This window comes from Oncorhynchus nerka, linkage group LG22 (assembly GCF_034236695.1).
Source record: "Oncorhynchus nerka isolate Pitt River linkage group LG22, Oner_Uvic_2.0, whole genome shotgun sequence".
NCBI lineage: Eukaryota > Metazoa > Chordata > Actinopteri > Salmoniformes > Salmonidae > Oncorhynchus > Oncorhynchus nerka.
Genome location: NC_088417.1, coordinates 104,609,321 through 104,631,941, shown reverse-complemented (window position 1 = coordinate 104,631,941; position 22,621 = coordinate 104,609,321). Strand labels below are relative to the sequence as shown.

General features: G+C 46.5%; 1 protein-coding gene and 1 long non-coding RNA gene across 2 annotated transcripts in view; one reads left to right on the top strand and one right to left on the bottom strand.

The window, feature by feature from the left end:
* Nucleotides 1–22,621, bottom strand: part of LOC115126250 (ephrin type-A receptor 5) — a 241,084-nt gene that overhangs the window by 28,200 nt on the left and 190,263 nt on the right. Inside the window, exon 15 of the mRNA XM_065007686.1 lies at nucleotides 3,224–3,417. Within this exon, the coding sequence (XP_064863758.1) occupies nucleotides 3,224–3,417 (194 nt within the window). The remainder of the gene's footprint in view (nucleotides 1–3,223; nucleotides 3,418–22,621) is intronic.
* On the top strand, nucleotides 6,032–7,023 carry LOC135563853 (uncharacterized). The gene is made up of 2 exons (XR_010460610.1): nucleotides 6,032–6,504; nucleotides 6,631–7,023. It is a non-coding gene; the product is annotated as an uncharacterized LOC135563853 (long non-coding RNA).

The following is a 22,621-nucleotide window of genomic DNA, read 5'->3' as shown; positions in this document are numbered from 1 at the left end:
AACCATGATAGTGTGGAGAACACCACTCTCTGCATGCTATTCCTAACCATGATAGTGTGGAGAACACCACTCTCTGATATGATAGTGTGGAGAACACCACTCTCTGCTATTCCTAACCATGATAGTGGGGAGAACACCACTCTCTGCATGCTATTCCTAACCATGATAGTGGGGAGAACACCACTCTCTGCATGCTATTCCTAACCATGATAGTGTGGAGAACACCACTCTCTGCTATTCCTAGCCATGATAGTGTGGAGAACACCACTCTCTGCTATTCCTAGCCATGATAGTGTGGAGAACACCACTCTCTGCTATTCCTAGCCATGATAGTGTGGAGAACACCACTCTCTGCTATTCCTAACCATGATAGTGTGGAGAACACCACTCTCTGCATGCTATTCCTAACCATGATAGTGTGGAGAACACCACTCTCTGCTATTCCTAACCATGATAGTGTGGAGAACACCACTCTCTGCTATTCCTAGCCATGATAGTGTGGAGAACACCACTCTCTGCTATTCCTAGCCATGATAGTGTGGAGAACACCACTCTCTGCATGCTATTCCTAACCATGATAGTGTGGAGAACACCACTCTCTGCTATTCCTAACCATGATAGTGTGGAGAGCACCACTCTCTGCTATTCCTAGCCATGATAGTGTGGAGAACACCGCTCTCTGCTATTCCTAACCATGATAGTGTGGAGAACACCACTCTCTGCTATTCCTAGCCATGATAGTGGGGAGAACACCACTCTCTGCTATTCCTAGCCATGATAGTGTGGAGAACACCACTCTCTGCTATTCCTAGCCATGATAGTGTGGAGAACACCACTCTCTGCTATTCCTAACCATGATAGTGTGGAGAACACCAATCTCTGCATGCTATTCCTAACCATGATAGTGTGGAGAACACCACTCTCTGCTATTCCTAACCATGATAGTGTGGAGAACACCACTCTCTGCTATTCCTAGCCATGATAGTGTGGAGAACACCACTCTCTGCATGCTATTCCTAACCATGATAGTGTGGAGAACACCACTCTCTGCATGCTATTCCTAACCATGATAGTGTGGAGAACACCACTCTCTGCTATTCCTAACCATGATAGTGTGGAGAACACCACTCTCTGCTATTCCTAGCCATGATAGTGTGGAGAACACCGCTCTCTGCTATTCCTAACCATGATAGTGTGGAGAACACCACTCTCTGCTATTCCTAACCATGATAGTGTGGAGAACACCACTCTCTGCTATTCCTAGCCATGATAGTGGGGAGAACACCACTCTCTGCTATTCCTAACCATGATAGTGGGGAGAACACCACTCTCTGCTATTCCTAACCATGATAGTGGGGAGAACACCACTCTCTGCTATTCCTAACCATGATAGTGTGGAGAACACCACTCTCTGCATGCTATTCCTAACCATGATAGTGTGGAGAACACCACTCTCTGCTATTCCTAGCCATGATAGTGTGGAGAACACCACTCTCTGCATGCTATTCCTAACCATGATAGTGTGGAGAACACCACTCTCTGCATGCTATTCCTAGCCATGATAGTGTGGAGAACACCACTCTCTGCATGCTATTCCTAACCATGATAGTGTGGAGAACACCACTCTCTGCATGCTATTCCTAGCCATGATAGTGTGGAGAACACCACTCTCTGCTATTCCTAACCATGATAGTGTGGAGAACACCACTCTCTGCATGCTATTCCTAACCATGATAGTGTGGAGAACACCACTCTCTGCATGCTATTCCTAGCCATGATAGTGTGGAGAACACCACTCTCTGCTATTCCTAACCATGATAGTGTGGAGAACACCACTCTCTGCTATTCCTAGCCATGATAGTGTGGAGAACACCACTCTCTGCTATTCCTAGCCATGATAGTGGGGAGAACACCACTCTCTGCTATTCCTAACCATGATAGTGTGGAGAACACCACTCTCTGCATGCTATTCCTAACCATGATAGTGGGGAGAACACCACTCTCTGCATGCTATTCCTAGCCATGATAGTGTGGAGAACACCACTCTCTGCATGCTATTCCTAACCATGATAGTGTGGAGAACACCACTCTCTGCTATTCCTAACCATGATAGTGGGGAGAACACCACTCTCTGCATGCTATTCCTAACCATGATAGTGTGGAGAACACCACTCTCTGCATGCTATTCCTAACCATGATAGTGTGGAGAACACCACTCTCTGCTATTCCTAACCTGGAGAACACCACTCTCTGCTATTCCTAGCCATGATAGTGGGGAGAACACCACTCTCTGCATGCTATTCCTAACCATGATAGTGTGGAGAACACCACTCTCTGCATGCTATTCCTAACCATGATAGTGGGGAGAACACCACTCTCTGCATGCTATTCCTAGAATTGGGATTCATTTGTCTGATGCCACTTCTGCTCAGCTCAAAGTCCAACCAAGGGACAGGATATGGTGTGTGTGACAATATATAGTGTGTGTGTGACAGGAGATCGTGTGTGTGTGACAATATATAGTGTGTGTGTGTGACAATATATAGTGTGTGTGTGTGTGTATGTGTGTGTGTGTGTGTGTATGTGTGTGTGTGTGTGTGTGTGTGTGACAGGAGATCGTGTGTGTGTATATGCGTGTGTGACAGGAGATTGTGTGTGTGTGTGTGTGTGTGACAGGAGATCATGTGTGTGTGTGTGTGTGTGTGTGTGTGTGTGTGTGTGTGACAGGAGATATTTATATGTTACAACTGTCAACACGCCCTGATTTCCTGTGACGACCTTTTAGCTCCTTAGCCATTTATCCAATTATCCATTTATCCATTTAGATATTTAGCCATTTAGCCATTTAGCCATTTACCCATTTAGATATTTAGCCATTTATCCATTTAGCCATTTAGATATTTAGCCATTTATCCATTTATCCATTTAGCCATTTATCCATTTAGATATTTAGCCATTTATCCATTTAGCCCATCAAAGCTTTCCGGTGGCATAACTGGCTCAGGCATTGTCATCAGGGAGGTCACGTGTGTTTGAGAGACAGAGGACTCGAGATCAGGGAGTTCACGTGTGTTTGAGAGACAGAGGACTCGAGATCAGGGAGGTCACGTGTGTTTGCGAGACAGAGGACCCGAGGTCAATGCCAGTTAAGCAAGCAGTGATGTCCGTCACACCGACCTCAGTAAAAGTAACAGAAACAAATCCATCCGTAAATCCTCCTGACCTGTGTGAAGAGTTGACCAGGGCTTTGAGACTGCTGGGGTTGCGTATCAGTTTGTCTAGCAGACAGACGATCTCCTCAAACTTGGGTCTGCTGTTCCTGTCCTTCTGCCAGCAGGCCATCATCAGGTGGTACAGAACTACAGGACAGTCCATAGGGCCAGGAAGACGGTAGCTCTCCTCAACTGCCTTAATAACCTGGAGGGAGAGGTTAGGTGTCAGAGGTCAGGGGTCAAAGGTTAGGTGGTACAGAACTTCAGAGATGCGAAAGAGAGGGAGAGATAGAGAGTCTAACCGAGAGGGAGATGGTGTCTAATTAAAGAGAGAGGGAGATAGAGAGGGTGAGATAGAGAGTCTAACCGAGAGGGAGATGGTGTCTAATTAAAGAGAGAGGGAGATAGAGAGGGAGAGATAGAGAGTCTAACCGAGAGGGAGATGGTGTCTAATTAAAGAGAGAGGGAGATAGAGAGGGAGAGATAGAGAGTCTAACCGAGAGGGAGATGGTGTCTAATTAAAGAGAGAGGGAGATAGAGAGGGAGAGATAGAGAGTCTAACCGAGAGGGAGATGGTGTCTAATTAAAGAGAGAGGGAGATAGAGAGGGAGAGATAGAGAGTCTAACCGAGAGGAGATGGTGTCTAATTAAAGAGAGAGGGAGATAGAGAGGGTGAGATAGAGAGTCTAACCGAGAGGGAGATGGTGTCTAATTAAAGAGAGAGGGAGATAGAGAGGGAGAGATAGAGAGTCTAACCGAGAGGGAGATGGTGTCTAATTAAAGAGAGAGGAGATAGAGAGGGAGAGATAGAGAGTCTAACCGAGAGGGAGATGGTGTCTAATTAAAGAGAGAGGGAGATAGAGAGGGAGAGATAGAGAGTCTAACCGAGAGGGAGATGGTGTCTAATTAAAGAGAGAGGGAGATAGAGAGGGTGAGATAGAGAGTCTAACCGAGAGGGAGATGGTGTCTAATTAAAGAGAGAGGGAGAGATAGAGAGTCTAACCGAGAGGGAGATGGTGTCTAATTAAAGAGAGAGGGAGATAGAGAGGGTGAGATAGAGAGTCTAACCGAGAGGGAGATGGTGTCTAATTAAAGAGAGAGGGAGATAGAGAGGGAGAGATAGAGAGTCTAACCGAGAGGGAGATGGTGTCTAATTAAAGAGAGGGAGAGATAGAGAGTCTAACCGAGAGGGAGATGGTGTCTAATTAAAGAGAGAGGGAGATAGAGAGGGTGAGATAGAGAGTCTAACCGAGAGGGAGATGGTGTCTAATTAAAGAGAGAGGGAGATAGAGAGGGAGAGATAGAGAGTCTAACCGAGAGGGAGATGGTGTCTAATTAAAGAGAGAGGGAGATAGAGAGGGAGAGATAGAGAGTCTAACCGAGAGGGAGATGGTGTCTAATTAAAGAGAGAGGGAGATAGAGAGGGAGAGATAGAGAGTCTAACCGAGAGGGAGATGGTGTCTAATTAAAGAGAGAGGAGATAGAGAGGGTGAGATAGAGAGTCTAACCGAGAGGGAGATGGTGTCTAATTAAAGAGAGAGGGAGATAGAGAGGGAGAGATAGAGAGTCTAACCGAGAGGAGATGGTGTCTAATTAAAGAGAGAGGGAGATAGAGAGGGTGAGATAGAGAGTCTAACCGAGAGGGAGATGGTGTCTAATTAAAGAGAGAGGGAGATAGAGAGGGAGAGATAGAGAGTCTAACCGAGAGGGAGATGGTGTCTAATTAAAGAGAGAGGGAGATAGAGAGGGAGAGATAGAGAGTCTAACCGAGAGGGAGATGGTGTCTAATTAAAGAGAGAGGGAGATAGAGAGGGAGAGATAGAGAGTCTAACCGAGAGGGAGATGGTGTCTAATTAAAGAGAGAGGGAGATAGAGAGGGAGAGATAGAGAGTCTAACCGAGAGGAGATGGTGTCTAATTAAAGAGAGAGGGAGATAGAGAGGGAGAGATAGAGAGTCTAACCGAGAGGAGATGGTGTCTAATTAAAAGAGAGGGAGATAGAGAGGGTGAGATAGAGAGTCTAACCGAGAGGGAGATGGTGTCTAATTAAAAGAGAGGGAGATAGAGAGGGAGAGATAGAGAGTCTAACCGAGAGGGAGATGGTGTCTAATTAAAGAGAGAGGGAGATAGAGAGGGAGAGATAGAGAGTCTAACCGAGAGGGAGATGGTGTCTAATTAAAGAGAGGGAGAGATAGAGAGTCTAACCGAGAGGGAGATGGTGTCTAATTAAAGAGAGAGGGGACGAGGGAGAAGGAGTCTAGCTAAAATAGAGAGGGGACGAGGGAGAGGGAGAGAGAGAGGGAGACAATGTCTAGCTAAAAGAGAGAGAGAGAGGGAGGGAGAAGGAGTCTAGCTAAAAGAGAGAGAGAGAGAGGGAGAAGGAGTCTAGCTAAAAGAGAGAGAGAGAGAGGGAGGGAGAAGGAGTCTAGCTAAAAGAGAGAGAGAGAGAGAGGGAGAAGGAGTCTAGCTAAAAGAGAGAGAGAGAGAGGGAGAAGGAGTCTAGCTAAAAGAGAGAGAGAGAGAGGGAGGGAGAAGGAGTCTAGCTAAAAGAGAGAGAGAGAGAGGGAGAAGGAGTCTAGCTAAAAGAGAGAGAGAGAGAGGGAGGGAGAAGGAGTCTAGCTAAAAGAGAGAGAGAGAGAGGGAGACAATGTCTAGCTAAAAGAGAGAGAGAGAGAGAGGGAGACAATGTCTAGCTAAAAGAGAGAGGGGACGAGGGAGAAGGAGTCTAGCTAAAATAGAGAGGGGACGAGGGAGAGGGAGAGAGAGAGGGAGACAATGTCTAGCTAAGAGATATCCCTCTAGTGGTGTGGGGGCTGTGCTTTGGCAAAGTGGGTGGGGTTATATCCTTCCTGTTTGGCCCTGTCCGGGGGTGTCCTCGGATGGGGCCACAGTGTCTCCTGACCCCTCCTGTCTCAGCCTCCAGTATTTATGCTGCATTAGTTTATGTGTCGGGGGGCTAGGGTCAGTTTGTTATATCTGGAGTACTTCTCCTGTCCTATTCGGTGTCCTTTGTGAATCTAAGTGTGCGTTCTCTAATTCTCTCCTTCTCTCTTTCTTTCTCTCTCTCGGAGGACCTGAGCCCTAGGACCATGCCCCAGGACTACCTGACATGATGACTCCTTGCTGTCCCCAGTCCACCTGGCCATGCTGCTGCTCCAGTTTCAACTGGCCTGGGCCCTAGGACCATGTCCCAGGACTACCTGACATGATGACTCCTTGCTGTCCCCAGTCCACCTGGCCATGCTGCTGCTCCAGTTTCAACTGTTCTGCCTTACTATTATTCAACCATGCTGGTCATTTATGAACATTTGAACATCTTGGCCACGTTCTGTTATAATCTCCACCCGGCACAGCCAGAAGAGGACTGGCCACCCCACATATGCTCTCTCTAATTCTCTCTTTCTTTCTCTCTCTCGGAGGACCTGAGCCCTAGGACCGTGCCCCAGGACTACCTGACATGATGACTCCTTGCTGTCCCCAGTCCACCTGACTGTGCTGCTGCTCCAGTTTCAACTGTTCTGCCTTATTATTATTCGACCATGCTGGTCATTTATGAACATTTGAACATCTTGGTCATGTTCTGTTATAATCTCTACCCGGCACAGCCAGAAGAGGACTGGCCACCCCACATAGCCTGGTTCCTCTCTAGGTTTCTTCCTAGGTTTTGGCCTTTCTAGGGAGTTTTTCCTAGCCACCGTGCTTTTACACCTGCATTGTTTGCTGTTTGGGGTTTTAGGCTGGGTTTCTGTACAGCACTTTGAGATATCAGCTGATGTACGAAGGGCTATATAAATAAATTTGATTTGATTTGATTTGATTTAAAAGAGAGAGAGAGAGAGGGAGGGAGAAGGAGTCTAGCTAAAAGAGAGAGAGAGAGAGGGAGAAGGAGTCTAGCTAAAAGAGAGAGAGAGAGAGGGAGGGAGAAGGAGTCTAGCTAAAAGAGAGAGAGAGAGAGGGAGGGAGAAGGAGTCTAGCTAAAAGAGAGAGAGAGAGAGGGAGGGAGAAGGAGTCTAGCTAAAAGAGAGAGAGAGAGAGGGAGACAATGTCTAGCTAAAAGAGAGAGAGAGAGAGAGGGAGACAATGTCTAGCTAAAAGAGAGAGGGGACGAGGGAGAAGGAGTCTAGCTAAAATAGAGAGGGGACGAGGGAGAGGGAGAGAGAGAGGGAGACAATGTCTAGCTAAAAGAGAGAGAGAGAGAGGGAGGGAGAAGGAGTCTAGCTAAAAGAGAGAGAGAGGGAGGGAGAAGGAGTCTAGCTAAAAGAGAGAGAGAGAGAGGGAGGGAGAAGGAGTCTAGCTAAAAGAGAGAGAGAGAGAGGGAGGGAGAAGGAGTCTAGCTAAAAGAGAGAGAGAGAGAGGGAGAAGGAGTCTAGCTAAAAGAGAGAGAGAGAGAGGGAGGGAGAAGGAGTCTAGCTAAAAGAGAGAGAGAGAGAGGGAGAAGGAGTCTAGCTAAAAGAGAGAGAGAGAGAGGGAGGGAGGGAGAAGGAGTCTAGCTAAAAGAGAGAGGGGACGAGGGAGAAGGAGTCTAGCTAAAAGAGAGAGGGGACGAGGGAGAAGGAGTCTAGCTAAAATAGAGTTGGGACGAGGGAGAGGGAGAGAGAGTGAGGAGGCATCTTGCTAAGAAAGAGAGAGAGAAAACATAAAACTGAAGAAAATGAACAACAATGACAAATGGTTTGATGAAGAATGCAAAAACTTAAGAAAGAAATTGATAAACATATCCAACCAAAAACACAGAGAACCAGAAAACCTGAGCCTAAACCTTCACTATGGTGAATCACTAAAACAACACAGAAATACACTACGGAAAAAGTAGGAACAGCACATCAGAAATCAGATCAATGTAATTGAAGAATCCACAGACTCTAACCACTTCTGGGGAAATTGGAAAACATAAAATCAAACACAAAGAGTTATCTATCCAAAATGGAGATGTGTGTATAAACCACTTCTCTAGTCTTTTTGACTCTATATCAAAGAACAAACAACAAAAACATATACATGATCAAATACAGATCTTAGAATCAACGATTAAAGACGACCAGAACCCACTGGATTCCAGAACAAACTGGATTCCAGAACCCACTAGATTCCAGAACCCACTGGATTCTCCAATTACATTGAAAATACAAACCCTCCAACCCAAAAAGGCTTATGGTGTTGATGGCATCCTCAATGAAATAATAAAATATACTGACTACAAATTCAAATTGGCTAGACTCAAACTCTTAAGCCCCACTCTCTTCAACAAATATATCAACGAATTGGCCAGGGCACTAGAACAGTCTGTAGCACCCGGCCTCACCTTACTAGAATCAGAAGTCAAATGTCTACTGTTTCCTGATGATCTGGTGCTTCTGTCCCCAACCAAGGAGGGCCTACAGCAGCGCATAGATCTTCTGCACAGATTCTGACAGACCTGGGCCCTGACAGTAAATCTCTGTAAGACAAAAATAATGGTGTTCCAAAAAAGGTCCAGTTGCCAGGACCACAAAAATAAACTCCATCTAGACACCGATGGCTTAGAGCACACAAAAAACAATACATACCTCGGCCTAAACATCAGCGCCACAGGTAACTTCCACAAAGCTGTGAACGATCTAAGAGACAAGGCAAGAAGGGCCTTCTATGCCATCAAAAGGAACATAAAACTCAACCAATTAGGATCTGGCAACAACAACAAAAGAATGACCCGTTATAGAACCCATCCATAGAACCCATTGCCCTTTATGGTTGTGAGGTCTGGTTCACCAACCAAGAATTCAGTAAATGGGACAAACACCAAATTGAATCCTGCAAAAACGGAGCTGCTCTTCCTCCCGGGGAAGGACTGCCCGTTCCATGATCTCGCCATCACGGTTGACAACTCCATTGTGTCCTCGTCCCAGAGCGCTAAGAACCTTGGCGTGATCCTGGACAACACCCTGTCGTTCTCAAATAACATCAAGGCGGTGGCCCGTTCCTGTAGGTTCATACTCTACAACATCCGCAGAGTACGACCCTGCCTCACACAGGAAGCGGCGCAGGTCCTAATCCAGGCACTTGTCATCTCCCGTCTGGATTACTGCAACTCGCTGTTGGCTGGGCTCCCTGCCTGTGCCATTAAACCCCTACAACTCATCCAGAACGCCGCAGCCCGTCTGGTGTTCAACCTTCCCAAGTTCTCTCACGTCACCCCGCTCCTCCGCTCTCTCCACTGGCTTCCAGTTGAAGCTCGCATCCGCTACAAGACCATGGTGCTTGCCTACGGAGCTGTGAGGGGAACGGCACCTCAGTACCTCCAGGCTCTGATCAGGCCCTACACCCAAACAAGGGCACTGCGTTCATCCACCTCTGGCCTGCTCGCCTCCCTACCACTGAGGAAGTACAGTTCCCGCTCAGCCCAGTCAAAACTGTTCGCTGCTCTGGCCCCCCAATGGTGGAACAAACTCCCTCACGACGCCAGGACAGCGGAGTCAATCACCACCTTCCGGAGACACCTGAAACCCCACCTCTTTAAGGAATACCTAGGATAGGATAAAGTAATCCTTCTCCCCTCCCCCCTTAAAAGACCTAGATGCACTATTGTAAAGTGGCTGTTCCACTGGATGTCATAAGGTGAAAGCACCAATTTGTAAGTCGCTCTGGATAAGAGCGTCTGCTAAATGACTTAAATGTAAATGTAAAAATATCCTCTGTGTACAACGTAAAACCCCAAATAATGCACGCAGAACAGAATTAGATCGATACCCGCCATTTTTCAAAATCCAGAAAAGCGCCGTTAAATTCTACAACAAAGCCCCCACCTACAGAGAGGCAAACTTGGAGAAGAGTCCCCTAAGCAAGCTGGTCCTGGGGCTCTGTTCACAAACACAAACAGACCCCACAGAGCCCTCACCTAAAGAGAGATGAACCTGGAGAAGAGTCCCCTAAGAAAGCTGGTCCTGGGGCTCTGTTCACAAACACAAACAGACCCCACAGAGCCCTCACCTAAAGAGAGATGAACCTGGAGAAGAGTCCACTAAGCAAGCTGGTCCTGGGGCTCTGTTCACAAACACAAACAGACCCCACAGAGCCCTCACCTAAAGAGAGACAAACCTGGAGAAGAGTCCCCTAAGCAAGCTGGTCCTGGGGCTTCAAATACAACACAGAGCCAATAATATAACATGTCGATATTCTTTTAAAACTTTTGTGAGTTTAATGATTACTAATGTTTCCCTTGTTTATTATCTATTCCATTTTCTTTGGCAATGTAAACATTCAGGAAACGAGGCACATGTCGCACATCACTACTTCACAGGGAGAGACATTTTAACTTAAAATTTGTATTTTTTATCAAAATGACATGATTGGCTGAGGTAATGGATGGACATGCTGGGAGATGAGTTTGGATTGGCGCAGACAGACATGGAAGGTCTGCTTCTAGCTCCTAAGCAACTTTGCAGTAATTTTGTTGTGATGTCTTACATTATTAGCCCAGAATGTTTTTTTGTGTTATTATTTACAGCCAGAAATAACTTTGGGATTTCAGAGTGACAGTAACTCACCAGCATTACAAACAGAAATAACTTTGGGATTTCAGAGTGACAGTAACTCACCAGCATTACAAACAGATATAACTTTGGGATTTCAGAGTGACAGTAACTCACCAGCATTACAAACAGAAATAACTTTGGGATTTCAGAGTGACAGTAACTCACCAGCATTACAAACAGAAATAACTTTGGGATTTCAGAGTGACAGTAACTCACCAGCATTACAAACAGAAATAACTTTGGGATTTCAGAGTGACAGTAACTCACCAGCATTACAAACAGAAATACAACTTTCTCAAATTGGATCCTTTGTTCATACTCCCCAAGGCAAATTTATCCCAGAAGCTGTTACAAGACGCTCCCGACGGAGAAGAGGTATTCAGAGTGGACTTCTGGTCCGACTTAGGTGTACACACCATCCATCACTTTCGAGTATATTACTCGCTAATGTTCAGTCCCTGGACAATAAAGTAGACGAGCTCAGGGCGAGGATCTCCTTCCAGAGACACATCAGGGACTGTAATATACTCTGTTCCACAGAGTCATGGCTCTCTCCGGAAATATAGTCCCCATCCATACAGCCAGCTGGGTTCTCAGTACATCACACAGACAGGAATAAAGACCTCTCCGGGAAGAAGAAAGGCGGCATTGTATGTTTCATGATTAACTACTCATGGTGTGAGTATGTACAGGAACTTCTTTTGTTCACCCGACCTAGAAGAACTCAAATGCCGACCATATTAATTATCTTCGGTTATAGTCACAGCCGTGTATATCCCCCCTCAAGCCGATACCACGACGGTCCTCAAGGAACTACACTGGACTTTGTGCAAACTGGAAACAATATATCCGAAAGCCGCAATTATTTTAGCTGGGCACATCAAGAAAGCAAATTTGAGGAAAACGCTACCGATATTCTATCATCAAATTGCCTGTAGTACTCGTGCTTGAAAACTCTCGACCATTGTTACTCTCCCTTCCTCGATGGCTACAAGACCCTTCCCCACCCTCCCTTCAGCAAATAAGATCATGACTCCACTCTGCTCCTCCCTTCCTCTAGGCAGAAACATAAACAGGAAGTGCCCGTGCTAAGGTCTATTCAACGCTGGTCTGACCAATCGGAATCCATGCTTCAAGTTTGTTTTGATCACGTGGACTGGGATGTGTTCCGGGTTGCCTCTGAAAATAACACTGACATATACACTGACACGGTGACTGAGTTCATCAGGAAGTGTATCGGGGCTGATGTTCCCACTGTGATTATTAAAACAAAAAAACGAGGATAGGTGGCAGCATTTGCCCAAAACTGAAAGCACGAACCACCGCATTTAACCATGGCAAGGTGTCTGGGAATATGGTTGAATACAAACAGTGCATTTATACACAATATCCCATAATAAAAAAACATTAAAAAAAATAAAAAATCCTAATTCCTGCGGTATATTCAATTTACTGGACATGGTCTCACAGTTGACAGTCCATGTCAGAGTAAAAACCAAGCCATGAGGTCGAAGGAATTGTCCGTAGATTGTGTCGAGGATCTGGTGAAGGGTAACAAAACATTTCTGCAGCATTGAAGATCCTTATTTAACCAGGTAGGCCAGTTGAGAACAAGTTCTCTTTATTTAACCAGGTGGGCCAGTTGAGAACAAGTTCCCTTTATTTAACCAGGTGGGCCAGTTGAGAACAAGTTCCCTTTATTTAACCAGGTGGGCCAGTTGAGAACAAGTTCCCTTTATTTAACCAGGTGGGCCAGTTGAGAACAAGTTCCCTTTATTTAACCAGGTAGGCCAGTTGAGAACAAGTTCCCTTTATTTAACCAGGTGGGCCAGTTGAGAACAAGTTCCCTTTATTTAACCAGGTGGGCCAGTTGAGAACAAGTTCCCTTTATTTAACCAGGTGGGCCAGTTGAGAACAAGTTCCCTTTATTTAACCAGGTGGGCCAGTTGAGAACAAGTTCCCTTTATTTAACCTCTTACTCCTACCCTCTACTTTTTTGAACATTTTGTTAAAAATCGCGCAACATTTCAGCGCCCTGCTACTCATGCCAGGAATATAGTACGTTCATATGGTTAGAATGTGTGTATAGGAAACCCTCGGACGTTTTTAAAACTGGTTAAATCACGACTGTGGCTATTACATAACGTGCGTTACATCGGAAAGCGCAGGAAAACCTGATCACAGAAAATGGAAATAAATATCCTTGCGCCACTTCCAGCAATTGTTAACAGTGAGCCGAATTAGATAAGACCGAGCATTCAACTCCCACAGAATCCCCATGTAGTCGAGTATCTTGTGAATTTAATCCTCTTTGATTCTTGGTTGAACCGAAAGAGGGGCACGACGTACCTCCGGTCTCCGCCCAGATCATTCCGGAAGAGCTCTCTCCTGAAATGTTTTCCAAAACGACAGCTAATGATATGTACATCGCCTACGGATGAATTTTATCGCTTATTAACGTTTACTAATACCTAAAGTAGCATTACAAACGTATTTCGAAGTGTTTTGTGAAAGTTTATCGTCTACTTTTTGAATTTTAAAAAATGACGTTACGTTGTGAAATCGCAGTTTTTTTCGTTTATCACACAGTCTACATATAACGATATCTTGGCTTTATATGGCCCGATTTAATCGAAATAAAGACCCAATAGTGTTTATGGGACATCTAGGAGTGCCAACAAAGAAGATGGTGAAAGGTAATGACTGTTTTCTATTTTATTGTGCGGTTTGTGTAACGCCGAAATGCTAATTATTTTGTTTACGTCCCCTGCTGTGCTTTTCTGTTGTAGTGTATTGGTGCATGCTATCAGATAATAGCTTCTCATGCTGTCGCCGAAAAGCATTTTAAAAATCTGACTTGTTGCCTGGATTCACAACGAGTGTAGCTTTAATTTGATACCCTGCATGTGTATGTTAATGAACTTTTGAGTTTTAACTAATACTATTAGCATTTAGCGTAGCACATTTGCATTTCCAGAGCTCTAGTTGGGACGCAAGTGTCCCAGGTAGAGGTAAGAGGTTAACCAGGTAGGCCAGTTGAGAACAAGTTCCCTTTATTTAACCAGGTAGGCCAGTTGAGAACAAGTTCCCTTTATTTAACCAGGTAGGCTTGTTGAGAACAAGTTCCCTTTATTTAACCAGGTAGGCTAGTTGAGAACAAGTTCCCTTTATTTAACCAGGTAGGCTAGTTGAGAACAAGTTCCCTTTATTTAACCAGGTAGGCTAGTTTGAGAACAAGTTCCATTTATTTAACCAGGTAGGCCAGTTGAGAACAAGTTCCCTTTATTTAACCAGGTGGGCCAGTTGAGAACAAGTTCCCTTTATTTAACCAGGTAGGCCAGTTAACAAGTTCCCTTTATTTAACCAGGTAGGCCAGTTGAGAACAAGTTCCCTTTATTTAACCAGGTAGGCCAGTTGAGAACAAGTTCCCTTTATTTAACCAGGTAGGCTAGTTGAGAACAAGTTCCCTTTATTTAACCAGGTAGGCCAGTTGAGAACAAGTTCCCTTTATTTAACCAGGTAGGCTAGTTTGAGAACAAGTTCCCTTTATTTAACCAGGTAGGCCAGTTGAGAACAAGTTCCCTTTATTTAACCAGGTAGGCTAGTTGAGAACAAGTTCCCTTTATTTAACCAGGTAGGCTAGTTGAGAACAAGTTCCCTTTATTTAACCAGGTAGGCTAGTTGAGAACAAGTTCCCTTTATTTAACCAGGTAGGCTAGTTTGAGAACAAGTTCCCTTTATTTAACCAGGTAGGCCAGTTGAGAACAAGTTCCCTTTATTTAACCAGGTAGGCCAGTTGAGAACAAGTTCTCATTTACAACTGCGACCTGGCCAAGATAAAGCAAAGCAGTGAGACAAAAAATAAAAATTGATGTACGATGTGTGCAAATGTAGGGAGATAAGGCAGAGGAAGAGTAGGGAGATAAGGCAATAATAGGCCATAGAGGTGAAATAATTACAATTTAGCATTAACACTGAAGTGTTAGATGTGCAGATGATGATGTGCAAGTAGAGATACTGGGGTGCAAAAGAGCAAGAGGATAAATAACAATATGTGGATGAGGTAGTTGGGTGTGCTATTTACAGATTGTCTGTGTACAGGTACAGTGATCGGTAAGCTGCTCTGACAGCTGATGCTTAAAGTTAGAGAGGGAGATATAAGACTCCAGCTTCAGTGATTTTTGCAATTCGTTCCAGTCATTGGCAGCAGAAAACCGGAAGGAAATACGACCTAAGAAAGTGTTGGCTTTGGGGATGACCATTGAAATATACCTGCTGGAGCGCGTGCTACGGATGGGTGTTGCTATGGTGACCAGTGAGCTGAGATAAGGCAGGGCTTTACCTAGCAAAGATTTATAGATGACCTGGAGCCAGTGGGTTTGGTGACGAATGGGTTGAAGAGCATGCATTTAGTTTTACTAGCATTTAAAAGCAGGCCACAGAAGGAGAGTTGTATGGCATTGAAGCTCCTTTGGAGGTTTGTTAACACAGTGTCCAAAGAAGGGCTAGAAGTATGCATAATGGTGTCGTCTGCATAGAGGTGGATCAGAGAATCACCAGCAGCAAGAGCGACATCATTGATATATACAGAGAAAAGAGTCGGCCCGAGAATTGAACCCTGTGGTACCCCCATAGAGACTGCCAGAGGTCCGGACAACATCCCCTCCGATTTGACACACTGAACTCTATCTGAGAAGTAGTTGGTGAACCAGGCAAGACAGTCATTTGAGGAACTAAGGCTATTGAGTCTGCTGATAAGAATGTGGTGATTCGAAAGCCTTGGCCAGGTCGATAAAAACGGCTGCACAGTACTGTCTTTTATCAATAGCGGTTATAATATCGTTTAGTACCTTGAGCGTGGCTGAGGTGCACCCATGACCAGCTCTGAAACCAGATTGCGTAGTGGAGAAGGTACGGTGAGATTCGAAATGGTCAGTGATCTGTTTGTTAACTTGGCTTTCGAAGACCTTAGAAAGGCAGGGTAGGATAGATATAGGTCAGTTTGGGTCTAGAATGTCTCCTCCTTTGAAGAGAGGGAATGACCGCAGCAGCTTTCCAATCTTTGGGGATCTCAGACGACACAAAAGAGAGGTTAAACAGGCTAGTAATAGGGGTTGCAACAATTTTGGCGGATAATTTTAGAAAGCGAGGGTCCAGATTGTCTAGCCTTGCTGACTTGTAGGGATCCAGGTTTAGCAGCTATTCAGAACATCAGCTGTCTGGATTTGGGTGAAGGGGGGACTTGGGCAAGTTGCTACAGGGGGCTGCAGAGGGTGTTGGCCAGGGTGGCCAGGTGGAAAGCATGGCCAGCCATAGAAAAATGCTTATTTCAATTATCAATTATCATAGATTTATCGGTGGTGACAGTGTTTCCTGTCCTCAGTGCAGTGGGCAGCTGGGAGGTGGTGCTCTTATTCTCCATGGACTTTACAGTGTTCCAAAAGATGTTGGAATTAGTGCTACAGGATGCACATTTCTGTTTTGAAAAAGCCTTAGCTTTCCTAACTGACTGAGTATATTTGTTCCTGACTTCCCTGAAAAGGTGCATATTGTGTGTTCGATGCTAATGCAGAACACCACATGATGTTTTTGTGCTGGTCAAGGGCAATCAATTCTGGGGTGAACCTGGGGCTATATCTGTTCTTAGTTCTACATTTTTTGAATGTGGCATTGGCTTATTTAAGATGGCAAGGTAAGCACTTTTAAAGAACAACCAGGCATCTTCTTCTTGCTGTAGTGTTTTAGGGAGCGTTTGACAGAGATGAGGGGTGGTCGTTTGACCGCGGTCCCATTACGGACGCAGGCAATGAGGCAGTGATCGCTGAGATCCTGGTTGAAGACAGCAGATGGCAAGTTGATCTGGATGATATCTAAGAGGGTGCCCATGGTTACGGATTTAAGGTTGTACCTGGTAGGTTTCTTAAAAATGTGTGTGAGATTGAGGGAATTTTGCTTAGATTGTAGGACGGCCGGGGTGCTAAGCATATCTCAGGTTAGGTCACCTAGCAGAACGAACTCTGAGGATAGATGGGGGGCAATCAATTCACATATGGTGTCCAGGGCAAAGCTGGGGGCCGAAGGGGGTCTATAACAAGCGGCAACAGTGAGAGACTTGCTTCTGGAAATGTGGATTTTGAAAAGTAGAAGCTTGAATTGTTTGGGCACAGACCTGGATAGTAAGACAGAACTCTGCAGGCTGTCTCTGCAGTAGATTGCAATTCCGCCCCCTTTGGAAGTTCTATCTTGTCGGAAGATGTTATAGGTAGGGATGGAAATTTCAGGATTTTTGGTGGCCTTCCTAAGAGCTTCAGAATACCTCTGTGGAGATGGGAGAACCTTCCAGAAGGACAACCATCTCTGCAGCACTCCACCAATCAGGCTTTTATGGTAGAGTGGCCAGACAGTGTAGCCATTCCTCAGTAAAAGGCATAACTAAAAGAGAGGGAGAGAGCGAGAGGGAGAAGGTGTCTAACTAAAAGAGAGAGAGAGGGAGAAGGTGTCTAACTAAAAGAGAGAGAGAGAGGGAGAAGGCATCTAACTAAAAGAGAGGGAGAGAGGGAGAAGGTGTCTAACTAAAAGAGCGAGAGAGAGAGGGAGAAGGTGTCTAACTAAAAGAGAGAGAAAGAGGGAGGTGTCTAACTAAAAGAGAGGGTACCATCTCTCCTGCGTCTACTTCCGGGTTGGAGTGAGCAGTCGCATCCGCACTTCGGTCTGCACTTCGGTCTGCAGGTAGTATAACTTTTCATTACATTTCAATATAGTACAACGGTTTAATTTGTCTAAGCAATTTCTTCTTAGCTAGCTACATAGCCGTCTTTGTATCAAAGATAATTGCGTAATTATCGTATTTCGTCGTCCTAACGTATCTGCCCAGCAGCTAGCCAGCTAGCTAACGCCCACCGTCTACATAGCTAGCTACATAGCCGTCTCTGTATCAAAGATAATTGTGTAGATAATTGTGTAGTCTAGAGCGATTTTCTAGGTTACCTAGCCAGCTATTGTCGTTCTTTTAACGCAACGTAACGTAATCAACACTGCTAGCTAGCTAGCCAGCTAGCCCCTGAATCAACAACGCAGCCAGCTATTTGTCGTCCTTAACGTAGGAGACACTGCTAGCTAGCTAACAGCTAGCCAACGTCTACCGATTAGAACTCAACAACCCGGTCGCATTCCGCCTCGCTCCACAGGTAGTATCACATTTTCATTTCATTTCATTACAGTACAACGGTTTGATTTGTTTGATCGTAGCTAGCTACATAGCTAGCTACATAGCCGTCTCTGTATCAAAGATAATTGTGTAGTCTAGAGCGATTTTCTAGGTTACCTAGCCAGCTATTGTCGTTCTTTTAACGCAACGTAACGTAATCAACAACGCAGCCACTGCCAGCTAGTCTACAAAGTCAACAACGCAGCCACTGCCACCTAGCATACTTCAGCAGTACTGTATCATTTTTAATCATTTTAGTCAATAAGATTCTTGCTACGTAAGCTCAACTTTCTGAACATTCGAGAAGTGTAGTCCACTTGTCATTCCAATCTCCTTTGCATTAGCATAGCCTCTTCTGTAGCCTGTCAACTATGTGTCTGTCTATCCCTGTTCTCTCCTCTCTGCACAGACCATACAAACGCTCCACACCGCGTGGCCGCGGCCACCCTAATCTGGTGGTCCCAGCGCGCACGACCCACGTGGAGTTCCAGGTCTCCGGTAGCCTCTGGAACTGCCGATCTGCGGCCAACAAGGCAGAGTTCATCTCAGCCTATGCCTCCCTCCAGTCCCTCGACTTCTTGGCACTGACGGAAACATGGATCACCACAGATAACACTGCTACTCCTACTGCTCTCTCTTCGTCCGCCCACGTGTTCTCGCACACCCCGAGAGTTTCTGGTCAGCGGGGTGGTGGCACCGGGATCCTCATCTCTCCCAAGTGGTCATTCTCTCTTTCTCCCCTTACCCATCTGTCTATCGCCTCCTTTGAATTCCATGCTGTCACAGTTACCAGCCCTTTCAAGCTTAACATCCTTATCATTTATCGCCCTCCAGGTTCCCTCGGAGAGTTCATCAATGAGCTTGATGCCTTGATAAGCTCCTTTCCTGAGGACGGCTCACCTCTCACAGTTCTGGGCGACTTTAACCTCCCCACGTCTACCTTTGACTCATTCCTCTCTGCCTCCTTCTTTCCACTCCTCTCCTCTTTTGACCTCACCCTCTCACCTTCCCCCCTACTCACAAGGCAGGCAATACGCTCGACCTCATCTTTACTAGATGCTGTTCTTCCACTAACCTCATTGCAACTCCTCCAAGTCTCCGACCACTACCTTGTATCCTTTTCCCTCTCGCTCTCATCCAACACTTCCCACACTGCCCCTACTCGGATGGTATCGCGCCGTCCCAACCTTCGCTCTCTCTCCCCCGCTACTCTCTCCTCTTCCATCCTATCATCTCTTCCCTCTGCTCAAACCTTCTCCAACCTATCTCCTGATTCTGCCTCCTCAACCCTCCTCTCCTCCCTTTCTGCATCCTTTGACTCTCTATGTCCCCTATCCTCCAGGCCGGCTCGGTCCTCCCCTCCCGCTCCGTGGCTCGACGACTCATTGCGAGCTCACAGAACAGGGCTCCGGGCAGCCGAGCGGAAATGGAGGAAAACTCGCCTCCCTGCGGACCTGGCATCCTTTCACTCCCTCCTCTCTACATTTTCCTCTTCTGTCGCTGCTGCTAAAGCCACTTTCTACCACTCTAAATTCCAAGCATCTGCCTCTAACCCTAGGAAGCTCTTTGCCACCTTCTCCTCCCTCCTGAATCCCCCCCTCCTCCCTCTCTGCAGATGACTTCGTCAACCATTTTGAAAAGAAGGTCGACGACATCCGATCCTCGTTTGCTAAGTCAAACGACACCGCTGGTTCTGCTCACACTGCCCTACCCTGTGCTCTGACCTCTTTCTCCCTCTCTCTCCAGATGAAATCTCGCGTCTTGTGACGGCCGGCCGCCCAACAACCTGCCCGCTTGACCCTATCCCCTCCTCTCTTCTCCAGACCATTTCCGGAGACCTTCTCCCTTACCTCACCTCGCTCATCAACTCATCCCTGACCGCTGGCTACGTCCCTTCCGTCTTCAAGAGAGCGAGAGTTGCACCCCTTCTGAAAAAACCTACACTCGATCCCTCCGATGTCAACAACTACAGACCAGTATCCCTTCTTTCTTTTCTCTCCAAAACCCTTGAACGTGCCGTCCTTGGCCAGCTCTCCCCCTATCTCTCTCAGAATGACCTTCTTGATCCAAATCAGTCAGGTTTCAAGACTAGTCATTCAACTGAGACTGCTCTTCTCTGTATCACGGAGGCGCTCCGCACTGCTAAAGCTAACTCTCTCTCCTCTGCTCTCATCCTTCTAGACCTATCGGCTGCCTTCGATACTGTGAACCATCAGATCCTCCTCTCCACCCTCTCCGAGTTGGGCATCTCCGGCGCGGCCCACGCTTGGATTGCGTCCTACCTGACAGGTCGCTCCTACCAGGTGGCGTGGCGAGAATCCGTCTCCTCACCACGTGCTCTCACCACTGGTGTCCCCCAGGGCTCTGTTCTAGGCCCTCTCCTATTCTCGCTATACACCAAGTCACTTGGCTCTGTCATAACCTCACATGGTCTCTCCTATCATTGCTATGCAGACGACACACAATTAATCTTCTCCTTTCCCCCTTCTGATGACCAGGTGGCGAATCGCATCTCTGCATGTCTGGCAGACATATCAATGTGGATGACGGATCACCACCTCAAGCTGAACCTCGGCAAGACGGAGCTGCTCTTCCTCCCGGGGAAGGACTGCCCGTTCCATGATCTCGCCATCACGGTTGACAACTCCACTGTGTCCTCCTCCCAGAGCGCTAAGAACCTTGGCGTGATCCTGGACAACACCCTGTCGTTCTCAACTAACATCAAGGCGGTGGCCCGTTCCTGTAGGTTCATGCTCTACAACATCCGCAGAGTACGACCCTGCCTCACACAGGAAGCGGCGCAGGTCCTAATCCAGGCACTTGTCATCTCCCGTCTGGATTACTGCAACTCGCTGTTGGCTGGGCTCCCTGCCTGTGCCATTAAACCCCTACAACTCATCCAGAACGCCGCAGCCCGTCTGGTGTTCAACCTTCCCAAGTTCTCTCACGTCACCCCGCTCCTCCGCTCTCTCCACTGGCTTCCAGTTGAAGCTCGCATCCGCTACAAGACCATGGTGCTTGCCTACGGAGCTGTGAGGGGAACGGCACCTCAGTACCTCCAGGCTCTGATCAGGCCCTACACCCAAACAAGGGCACTGCGTTCATCCACCTCTGGCCTGCTCGCCTCCCTACCACTGAGGAAGTACAGTTCCCGCTCAGCCCAGTCAAAACTGTTCGCTGCTCTGGCCCCCCAATGGTGGAACAAACTCCCTCACGACGCCAGGACAGCGGAGTCAATCACCACCTTCCGGAGACACCTGAAACCCCACCTCTTTAAGGAATACCTAGGATAGGATAAAGTAATCCTTCTCACCCCCCCCTTAAAAGATTTAGATGCACTATTGTAAAGTGGCTGCTCCACTGGATGTCATAAGGTGAATGCACCAATTTGGAAGTCGCTCTGGATAAGAGCGTCTGCTAAATGACTTAAATGTAATGTAAATGTAAGGCATCTATCTAAAAGAGAGGGAGAGAGGGAGAAGGTGTCTAACTAAAAGAGAGGGAGAGAGGGAGGTGTCTAACTAAAAGAGAGAGAGAGGGAGAAGGTGTCTAACTAAAAGAGAGAGAAAGAGGGAGGTGTCTAACTAAAAGAGAGGGAGAGAGGGAGAAGGTGTCTAACTAAAAGAGAGAGAGAGAGGGAGAAGGTGTCTAACTAAAAGAGAGAGAGACGGAGAGGGAGAAGGTGTCTAACTAAATGAGAGAGATGGAGAAGGCATCTAACTAAAAGAGAGAGAGGGAGAATGAGTCTAACTAAAAGAGAGAGAGGGAGAGAGAGGGAGAATGAGTTTAGCTAAAAGAGAGAGAGGGAGAGAGAGGGAGAATGAGTCTAACTAAAAGAGAGAGAGAGAGAGAGAGGGAGAAGGCATCTAGCTAAAAGAGAGAGAGGGAGAGAGAGGGAGAATGAGTCTAGCTAAAAGAGAGAGCGCGAGAAGGCGTCTAGCTAAAAGAGGGAGAGAGGGAGAATGAGTCTAACTAAAAGAGAGATAGGGCGTCTAGCTAGAAGAGAGAGAAGGAGAGAGGGAGAATGAGTCTAACTAAAAGAGAGAGAGAGGGCGTCTAGCTAAAAGAGAGAGAGGGAGAGAGAGGGAGAATGAGTCTAACTAAAAGAGAGAGAGGGGGAGAGAGGGAGAGAGGGAGAATGAGTCTAACTAAAAGAGAGAGAGGGAGAATGAGTCTAACTAAAAGAGAGAGAGGGAGAGAGTCTAGCAGAGACCAGAGAGATAGATAAGAGGGAGAGAGTCTAGCAGAGACCAGAGAGATAGATATGAGGGAGATAGTCTAGCAGAGATAGATAAGAGGGAGAGAGTCTAGCAGAGACCAGAGAGATAGATAAGAGGGAGAATGAGTCTAGCAGAGACCAGAGGGATAGATAAGAGGGAGAGAGTCTAGCAGAGATAGATAAGAGGGAGAATGAGTCTAGCAGAGATCAGAGAGATAGATAAGAGGGAGAGAGTCTAGCAGAGATCAGAGAGATAGATAAGAAGGAGAGAGTGTCTAGCAGAGACCAGAGGGATAGATAAGAGGGAGAGAGTCTAGCAGAGACCAGAGAGATAGATAAGAGGGAGAGAGTCTAGCAGAGACCAGAGAGATAGATAAGAGGGAGAGAGTCTAGCAGAGATCAGAGAGATAGATAAGAGGGAGAGAGTGTCTAGCAGAGACCAGAGGGATAGATAAGAGGGAGAGAGTCTAGCA